The 10438-nt window shown below is 35.8% G+C and overlaps 1 protein-coding gene and 1 non-coding gene across 2 annotated transcripts; both read left to right on the top strand.

Annotated features, from left to right (window-relative positions):
• Window positions 1-425: 425 nt before the first annotated feature.
• LOC148166490 (ATP-dependent DNA helicase DDX11-like) lies at window positions 426-3193 on the top strand. Its single transcript, XM_088048740.1, has 7 exons — window positions 426-593; window positions 638-1036; window positions 1074-1512; window positions 1559-1902; window positions 1947-2450; window positions 2497-3078; window positions 3126-3193. The coding sequence occupies exons 1-7, from the start codon at window positions 468-470 to the stop codon at window positions 3153-3155; spliced, it is 2424 nt and encodes an 807-aa protein (XP_087904866.1). The 5' UTR covers window positions 426-467; the 3' UTR covers window positions 3156-3193.
• Window positions 3194-3334: 141 nt separating this feature from the next.
• TRNAN-GUU (transfer RNA asparagine (anticodon GUU)) lies at window positions 3335-3408 on the top strand. The gene has a single exon. It is a non-coding gene; the product is annotated as a tRNA-Asn (tRNA).
• Window positions 3409-10438: the final 7030 nt, after the last annotated feature.

Genomic DNA, 10438 nt, shown 5'->3' with positions numbered 1-10438 from the left:
TTGAAAATCACCCACAGACCACAAACCTACAATAAATGGATAAAAAAATTAGCGCCATCTATTAGTGCAACTTGCTATCACTTCTGCGAACAAAAAATTAGTATTTTGCCTTTTTTGAACCAAATTTTTTATCCATAATGAAGAAGACACTTGAAAATTACCCACAAACCACATACCAAAAAGTTGCGGCAATAAATGGACAAAAAAAATTAGTTTTAAAAAAATTTGCGCCATCTATTGGTGCAACTTGCTATCACTTCTGCGAACGAAAAATTAGTATTTCGCCCTCTTTGAACCAAATTTCTTTATCCATAACGAAGAAGAGACTTTAAAATTTACCCACAGACTACAAACCAAGAAGTTAGGGCAATAAATGGAGAGAAAAATCGGTTTTAAAAAATTCAGCGCCATCTATCGTCGCATTTCCGCGTCACGTTTTGGAGGGAAAAATTTAACCTCAAACCACCATGAACCCCCCTGAAGACTTCGATTTTCCGTTCCAGCCCTACCCGATCCAACACGACTTCATGAAGTGTCTCTACGAGGTGCTCGAAAGCAGGAAATTGGGGATCTTTGAGAGTCCCACAGGAACGGTGCGTTTTACCAGTTTTAACACCCCCAAAAATCGTTCTTTTAGGGAAAGTCGCTCAGTATTATCTGTGGGGCTGTTCGGTGGCTTAAAGACCACAACAAGCTTGAAAGAGAGACGATAAACTCTCAAATTACCACTCTGGAAAAGGAGAAAAGTAAGTTTTCTTCAGACTCTGGAGATTGGTTGTCTGCACAGTCCCAGGAGATTGAAATGGGGCGGAGGATCAACGAGCTGAAGATCCAGAGGAATAAGATCAATGAGTATGATGCCAAGCTCGAGAGTTTAAAGAAGAAGAAAACTGACATCTTGAAGAAGAGAATGAAGACTGTGAAGATTGTGGAGAGGGAGCAGACAGAAGAAGATGATGATATTGTGCTTGAGGTCAATGAAGACACTGAAGAAGACCCTGAAGAAGAGACGGGGAATACGTACAAACCCACTAAAGTAACACCAACTCCCCTCATCTTCTTTATTTGTGCAGATTTTTATTTGTAGCAGAACCCATTCTCAACTCAGCCAGTTTATTGGTGAAATCCTCAAGTCACCTTTTGGTAAAAACTTAAGAGTTGCGTCTCTGGCTTCTAGACAAACGTACTGTATAAACCCCAATGTAAAGAAGTTGAAGAACAACTCTCTTATCAATGAGAGGTGTTTAGACAAACAGAAGAAAAGTGGAGGAGTCAGATCTGCCAAAAGACAGAAAGGTGATTCCTCAAGGTGTCCTTACTACAAACCCTCCGCGATTGAAGACTTGAAGGACTTAACACTCACTGAAGTGCTTGATGTGGAGGATTTGGTCAAAACCGGGAAAGAGTTAAACGCCTGTCCTTACTACTCCAGCAGATTAGCTGCAGAGGACGCTGAAATTATTCTAGTTCCTTACAATACCATCCTCCACAAAGCTACAAGAGAAGCTAATGGTAATTTGCAACAGTCTGCAGAAACTGCGCTAATGGTAACTTGCAGGCATTGATCTCAAAGACAACATTGTCATAGTGGATGAAGCGCACAACCTCCTGGAGGCCATGGCTCAAATGCACAACTCGGAAGTAACTCACGCGCAATTACAAGAAAGTCTTCTGCAAGTCAAATGTTACAAGCAGCGTTTCCACACGCGCTTCTCCTCCTTCAATCTCTTACAAATCAACCAGTTGATCTTCGTGATCAACAAACTCCAACAGCTCCTGGAGGGGGAGAAAACCACCCTCGACAGCTTCACCGTGGAAAACTTCGTAGTCACCGCGAAAATTGACAACTTCAACATGTTCAAACTCCTCAAATTCTGCAAAAGCAGTCGAGTTGCGCAAAAGGTATTACTGGTTGCCTACATCCCGACTTGATTCGCGGTTTCCAGGTCCGGACGTACGCCCTCAAGTACCCGTGTGATCAAAAAATCATCGAAAAACCGGCGAAGAAGGGAGTCCGCGACTTTCTTTCAACTCTTGGGGGAGCTAAAACGGAGGAGGGGCCCCCTTTGGAGTTCTCGCTCAATAATCCTCTCCTTGCGACAATTTCGTTCTTGGAGTCTCTAACATACTCCTACAGCGATGGTCGCATCTTCATTCATCGCCACGCAGACAAATCAAAGTCGAAACTCCAGTTTCTCCTGTTAAATCCTTCTAGGAACTTCGAGGACGTCGTGAAATCCGCACGCTCCGTGATCGTCGCCGGCGGAACAATGAAACCGAGCGACGAGTTCAAACACCGTCTTTTCACCAATTCTGGTGCTTCTGCCGATCGTATTGTGGAGTTTTCTTGTGATCATATAATTCCCACTGAAAATATCTTGCCTATTGTTGTGACGGAAGCGCCGGGGAAAGAGAAGTTGCTCTTTAATTACGAGCAAAGAATGTCGATGGTTCGACCCGTCTTAACTCAATTCTTCCTCTGATTGTCATTTCCAGGGAAAATGCATGAAACGGATAATTGAAGACACTTGTAGAGTCGTTCCTGGCGGGATTGTCATCTTCTTCCCGTCTTACAAATACGAAGACTGGATCTGGCAGCAACTCAAAGACGTGTCTTTCGGACGCGCCGTGTTCCGAGAGCCGCAAGACTCCTCGTCTGTTGATTCAGTCTTGAAGGCTTATGGGGATGCTATAAGGAAGACGGGACGCGCGTTGTTGTTCAGTGTCGTCGGTGGTAAGTTGAGCGAAGGGTTGAACTTCAGCGACGATTTAGGGAGATGCGTCATCGTGGTCGGGATGCCATATGCAAATATTACGGCACCGGATTTGAAAGAAAAAATGGCGTTTCTGGATAAGACGGAGGGTTCTGGATCGGGAAGAAAATTCTACGAAGGGATGTGCATGAAGGCTGTAAACCAATCAATTGGGAGAGCTGTGAGACATGGAAATGATTATGCGACCATTTTGTTGTTAGATGAGCGGTACAACAGAGCGGCGACCAAAGAAGCGTTGCCTAATTGGATCAAGAAGGCGCTGAAAGTGTACAACTATGAAGACACGTTTTGTGGGATTAAAAAAGTAAACTTTCGAATGTTTCTTATCGTTTTATTTATCTTAATTTTCAGTTTTTTGAAGGAAAGAAGAACGGAAAATAACTTCTGATGTAATTAAGTGTTGGTAATAAAAAATCAGTTATTTATTGAATGAAACTCGTTTATTTTCTCCTATTAAGCGTTTAATAAAACAATTAATTAATTAGTTTAATAGGAAACGATTTTCCGAGTTTTCTCAATAAATTAGTTATTATACGCAACAATGGGAAGTTCGAACATCTGCCTCCGTGGCGCAATCGGCTAGCGCGTTCGGCTGTTAACCGAAAGGTTGGTGGTTCGAGCCCACCCGGGGGCGCTCTTTTTTTTCCCTTAAACCTTACTAACCGAAGTTGATTCATCTTATTGTAGCTTCAAATCAATGAATAAGTCAACTTTCTACAGATCGATTCTTAAAAACACGATTTTTTATGTCATTTTTACGGTGTCATTAAATTTCTAGTCTAATCTAAGTACGCCATGTGTCGGCTTCTTGCACGATAAACTGTCAAATTCGTGAAATTTTTGGTTTCGAAACGTCAAAATTGCTGCGGTGGTTTTAGCTACATGTTTTTTTTTTCTCAAAGCCAACTGCGAATGGAAATGTTTTTGTTTATGACATCATCTTTTGATTTTGACATTAAATTTGCAAGAAAATTTGTTATCTAGTCATCTGCGAAACATTGCTCGGCATTTCGTGTTATTGATTCATACTGATGGCTGTCAAAATGAAAAAAAGGCAAGATTGTAATTTTTAATTAGTTCGAGAACAAAACTGACAGTTCTACAGTCGCGAGCAAAAAATTCTGCTCGTCAATGTCACTGGTATGTTTGACATTACTCATAAATGTCAGGATCACAATGCTTTCTTTTTGCTTTTGAACTGTCACTTTGACATTTATTATCGTATGGTTTAATAAACACGACATGCCGGGCGAGCAAAACTCATGGATGACTAGATAAAAAATAACAAAAACTGTGCTTCGTAGTTATAGTCTATAGTTATAATCTTAAAAGAACGTTAACATTTAGAGAAACTAGAGAAGAACCTAAAATTAATCTAAAAAGAACTCATCAATAAAAATATTATTAAACGTGTAACTTTAGTAATTTTAATGCCACAGTAATGAAATTTTAGGAAATTACTAATTTAGACTTGGTCATTAACTGTTCCAAATTTCAAATTTCTAAAGCAAAGGAAACAGATTTTAGAATTTTTTATTTTTTGGATTAACCCAAAATATATTTTCTTTATCAAAAAACGTGCAACTTTAGTAATTTTAACGCTACAGTAATGAAATTTGAGGAGATTACTAATTTAGACTTGGTTATTAACTTCTTCAAATTTCAAATTTGTAGAGCAAAAGGGACAGATTTAAGAATTTTTTATTTTGCGGATTAACCCAAAATAATATTTTCTTTATCCAAAAACGTGTAACTTTAGTAATTTTAACGCCACAGCAATGCAATTTGGGGAGGTTACTAATTTAGACTTGGTTATTAACTTCTAAAAATTTCAAATTTGTAGAGCTAAAGAGACAGATTTTAGAATTTTTTATTTTGCTGATTAACCCAAAATAATATTTTTTTCTCCAAACGTCACAAAAAGTCACTATTTTTTAGTCGTTTTTAGACAGTAAAGTAGGCAATTTTGTTATAAGTAATGAAAAGCGCTCGTTGACATGGAAACACTTTGCTGCCTAGGCAGAAAAAGTACTTTTTGTGACGGTTACTATTTGAGACTAACATTTTGTATGGCACTTACACAATCTTAACTTTGAAACTCCTTAAAACCAATATTTTTCACAGTAAATGTCATTAATGACAACTACTTGCATAGCCATCCATGTTTTTAGTTCAATTTCCGTTCACTCATTGTAGGTCGTGGAACTGAATTTAACGTTTGGAGAAAAAGTTGTATTTGTTATTTGGCCGAAAAGTGGCTTCCTGTCTCGCAATTTTGCATACGCTCGGCTTCGCCTCGCTACTGCAATTTAATTGCTCGACAAAAAGTACCACTTTTCTGCCGTATAACAAAATCTACTATTTTTATCCAAAAACGTGTAATTTTAGTAATTTTAACGCCACAGTAACAAAATTTGAAAAGATTACTAATTTAGATTTGTTTATTAACTTCTCCAAATTTCAAATTTGTAGAGCTAAAGAGACAGATTTTAGAATTTTTTATTTTGCTGATTGACCCAAAATAATATTTTTTTATCCAAAAAACGGCTGACTTGTTAATTTAAGGACCACAGAAATAAAATCTGGGAAGGTTACTAATTTAGATTTGATTATTAACTGTTCCAAATTTTAGATTTGTCGAGCAAAGGACACAAATTTTAGAGTTCTTTATTTTCCTGATTAATCCAAAATACATTTCTTTTTATCAAAAAACGGCTAACTTTGGTAGTTTTAACGGCACAGAAATGAAATTTTGAAAGTTATTAGCTTTGACGTGGTTATTAACTGTGCCAAATTTAAAAAATGTAGAGCAAAGGATGCGTGTTTTAGAATTTTTTATTTTGCGAATTAATCAAAAATACATTTCTTTTTATCAATAATCGTGTATGCATTTTTCAGGGCTCCAATTGCGCTAAATCCGCCCCTGCAGATGAACACCTTCGATTGGGAAAACTGAGCGGTTTTCCCATCCAATTAGCCACCTCAACCCCCAAGACACGTCGAAACACCACAGGAAATCTTGTTAATGTAGCCGGTAGGGGTTGGAATCTCATTATCATTAGATTTTTATCGCAACCCTTGCGAAAATGTTTGTAAGCTTGGCTGTATCAGGACGCATACATGTGTATGAATGTATGTATTATCCTTGTACGATCATAAATACGAAGCGACATATCGGGTCGTGGTTTTCCTGTCGGCAAACCGGCCAGGAAGCGCGCTAACAAATGGCTTTGTGACATCATATTTACACCCTCCGCTACAAAAATAATATATGTCCGCTCGAATCATTGAGCACAACGTCGACGTCCCGCTGAGACGCAGAAATATCACCACATACGTACACACCCTCGGGATTTCCGCACACAAAAACTAATTAACAGCGAAGGAGATTTAAAATTCTCGCCGTTTTTCCCGCGCCGTCCGTCCGTTTGATTGACGTCCATTCACTTCCGATTTGTCTTAAATCGCCTCGAAATCCCGACTCACAATGCGTTTTAAAAATAAGTGCAAAATAATCGGAAGGGGCCCACAAAAGCCCACGAAAGTTGAGTCTTTTCAGAAAACGCCCCAAATTTAAATGTTTCTTGGCTCAGACAAAGGCCTCAATAAAAATGGGGAGGACAGAAATTAAAGAAAATCGACAGGTCTATAATGAAAGGAGGACTGAGTTCTCATCAGCAGGAAGACGCCGCATGTCGTCCCTGATTGCAGCCTCCGTTACAGTAATTGCATGCTTGGTTCACACGGAACACCCAACACATTCTGCATGTCTTTAGAGGGAAGTTTAGGGGCGCGGAAACGCTTATACACCAGACGCGGACGGACACGGGAATTACCAACACGCTCCTGGGGCTATTGTCAGGGGGTCTATTGACAACTTTGCATCATTTCGTCACAAAAACGGGTTCCAGCACTTTTTGCAGCCGCTTTAATGAACTCGCAGGAATTAAATGCTAACATATTGCAATCCTCCTGAGATAAACTCCCTTATTACAGCAGTTGCTCTCTGGAGACATTAGCCGTCGATAATGCGATAGTAAACAGCGATAGTGGCTGGAGATAAATAGGACGAGATACAACGGTCCAGATAACATCCCCCAGAGCCGCCCCCGTGACAATAGGCGGCTGCCTGACATGTTCATTACATACTCTGATGTGTATTAATGTGACTCGAATTGCTTATCGCGTTAATATGACAGACTTTGATGAGTTTTTAAATCACTATTGTTAATAAACACCCAACGGACTGAAAAACTTATGAACTTCAACGGGTCAAATTAGAAAAAAATTAGGGGTGATGGGGAAATTGGGCGAGAAATGGAAAAAGCTCTTCTGTTATTTTTTTTTTATACAGGGTCCGGCAACACTTGTGTCCACCCCCTAAATCGTCTTTAATTTTAAAGAGAAAATTTTGAAAAAACGTAGTTTGCCGATGCGCTGCCATAATTTTGAAAACTAACTTGATAAAACAACGTTTTTTTCGCAAATTTTAAACACAATTTGCATTTGATTTAAAATAAAAACTCAGATATTTGTATCACAGTTATGTTGAAAAAAAATTGAATTTCCGCAAAAACTCAAAAATCGATAAAATTAAGGCGTCGCGACGCCAACCAAATCGTGATAAAAAACAAATTTTTGCGTCAGCTTCTAGAGCTGTGTCAACTATGAGCGTATGCAAATTTTCAAAATTTTCTCTTTAAAATTAAAGACGATTTTGGGGGTGGACACAAGTGTTGCCGGACCCTGTATAACTGTGATTATTTGAACAAGTAGACTAGAATTCTAATCCGTTAGTAAATTAGCTGCAAATTGTACAAAAAATCTAAACATTGCCAGGTAGTTGGCAAGCCGCAGCCAGGTAAAAAAAAAACTGAAAAGGATAACATTTGAAATACTGAAAATCGAAAAAAAATAGTTTGTTTTATCGAGATCTACCAGTTTAATTTAATGTACTTATTTCTGTTACACCTGTATATTCTTTTGGATTCTTTAACTTTCCTAAAATTTTATTATTTATTAATAGATTCTTAAATTTTTTATGAATTTTACAATTTATTTTTTAAATTCTTTTTAAATAAAAAACTGTTTAGAAAACTTTCGGTGGATGGGATCAAAGTTTATTTATTATTTATAATTTTTAGTATTGAAACTGTATTAGGAAATTTTTTACGAATTTTATTTATTTTAGGATTTGCTAGATTTGGACCGTTTATTTTATATACAAAGCTGCAAAATTATAGCTGCAGTAGGAAACATTTTACAAATTTTTATTAAAAGAGTAACTAAACATTAGTAATTTTATCCGAGCGGTTTATAACCTTTCGAAAATTAATCATTTTCAGAATTATATATTTGAAATTTTCAGAAATTGCTTGATTTGAATTGTTTATTTAAGACATAAACTTTCAAAATTATAGCAGCAGTAGGAAAGATTTTACAATTTTTAAAGGAGCCATTAAAAATTTGTAACTTTATCTGAGCGCTCTATTTAATCAGCAAAATGAAAAATTGTAAAATCTGTCTTCTTTGCTCTACATTTTTGAATTTTGAAACAATTAATAACCAAGTCTAAATTAGTAATCTTCTCAATTTTTATTTCTGTGGCGTAAAAATTACCAAAGTTAGCCGTTTTTTGATAAAAAAACGGTACTTTGGGTTAATCCGCAAAATAAAAAATTCTAAAATCTGTTTCTTTGGCTCTACAAATTTGAAATTTCGAACAGTTAATAACCAAGTCTAATTTAGTAACCTCTCCAAATTTCATTTTTGTGGAGTTAAAATTACCAAAGTCAACAGTGTCTTGACAAAAAAAAATGTATTTTGGGTTAATCCGCAAAATAAAAAATTCTAAAATCAGTTTCTTTGGCCCCACAAATTTGAAATTTAGAACAGTTAATAATTAAGTCTAAATTAGTAACTTACTTAAATTGTATTTCTGTGGCGTCAAAATTACCAAAGTTAGCCGTTTTTTGATAAAAAAATGTATTTTAGGTTAATCCGTAAAATAAAAAAATTGTAAAATCTGTCTTCTTTGCTCTACAAATTTGAAATTTAAAACAGTCAATGATCATGTTTAAGTTAGTAACTTTCCTAATTTTTATTTTTGTGGCGTTAAAATTACTAAAGTTACACGTTTTTAGAAAAAAAAAATTTTTGGGGCAATCCGCAAAACAAAAAATTTTAAAATTTGTTTTCTATACTCTATGATTTTGACATTTAGCACAGTTAATAACCAAGTCTAGATTAGTAACTTTCCTTAATTTAATTACTGTGGCCTCAAAATTATTAAAGTTACACGTTTTTTGATAAAACCAAATGTTTATTTTGGGTTAATCCGCAAAATTCTAAAATCTGTTTCTTTGGCTAAACAAATTTGAAATTTGGAACAGTTAATAATCAAGTCTAAATTAGTAACCTACCTATATTTCATGTCGGTGGCGCTAAAATTACCAAAGTTAGCGGTTTTTTGATTAAAAAAATGGATTTTGGGTTAATCCGTAAAATATATTTTTTTTAATTTGTCTCCTTTGCTCGACAAGTTTGAAATTTGACACATTTAATAACCAAGTTTCAGTTAGTAACCTCTTTTAATTTCATTGTTGCGGCGTTAAAATTACGAAAGTTATCCGATTTTTGTTAAAAAAATATATTTTGGGTTAATCCGTAAAATAAAAAATGTTAAAATCTGTCTGTTTTGCTCTACAAATTTGAAATTTAGAACAGTTAATGACCATGTCTAAATAAGTAAACTACTGAATTTTCATTTTTATGGCGTTAAAATTACGTTTTTAATGAAAAAAATATATTTTGGGTCAATCCGCAAAACAAAAAAATTTAAAATCTGTTTCCTTTCCTCTATGATTTTGAAATTTGGCACAGTTAATAACCAAGCCTAGATTAGTAACTTCCGTAAATTTTATTACTGTGGCGTCAAAATTACTAAAGTTACTCATTTGTGATAAAACAAAATGTATTTTGGGTTAATTCGCAAAATAAAAAATTCTAAAAGCCTCCTTTGTCTCCTTTGCTCTATAATATTGAAATTTGACACAGTTAGTAACCAACTATAAATTAGTAACCTCTTCAAATTTCATTATTGTGGCGTTAAAATTACTAAACTTACATGATTTTTGATAAAATGAAATATATTTTGGTTTAATCCGCAAAATTCTAAATTGTGTAGCTTCTTAAAATTAATTTTGGATTTTTCTTAAATTTTTTCTAGAATTTTGAGGATAAAATGTTACGTGTTTTTATTGATTTATGACGTTGCTATAATTAGACCTGTGCCCTAAAAAAGTCTTTGTGTGGTTTGCGCCCAAATATTTAGTAAACGCATCTCGCTCCTTAAATTGAGTGAATTATCGCGACGGTTACAAAGGCAGCAGCCCCACATTCTCTTTAGGTTTTTGCGGCGAATTCATCGAATCAGAAAACCCAATTGGTTAATGTTTACACAATCGAACTATCGAAGAGTCGCGGCCCCACTGTACTATCCCTGTGACCGTTCACCGTAAATAATTTTTAATTTCTATTTGCGAAAATAATAACAGCCGTTTGAGGTATGTTAAGAATTTATATTCGGGCAACGTTCGCCCCGTGTTATTGTACATTTTCATGATCGCTCTTCCAGAATGTGACTTCGACTTCCGAACTCTTGC

Source organism: Gnatocerus cornutus, unplaced genomic scaffold (genome assembly GCF_029298725.1).
Source record: "Gnatocerus cornutus isolate USDA-ARS CGAHR unplaced genomic scaffold, icGnaCorn1.1 ctg00000023.1, whole genome shotgun sequence".
NCBI lineage: Eukaryota > Metazoa > Arthropoda > Insecta > Coleoptera > Tenebrionidae > Gnatocerus > Gnatocerus cornutus.
Note: the sequence above shows the minus strand (reverse complement) of the source record. Positions and strands in the feature narration are given on the sequence as shown.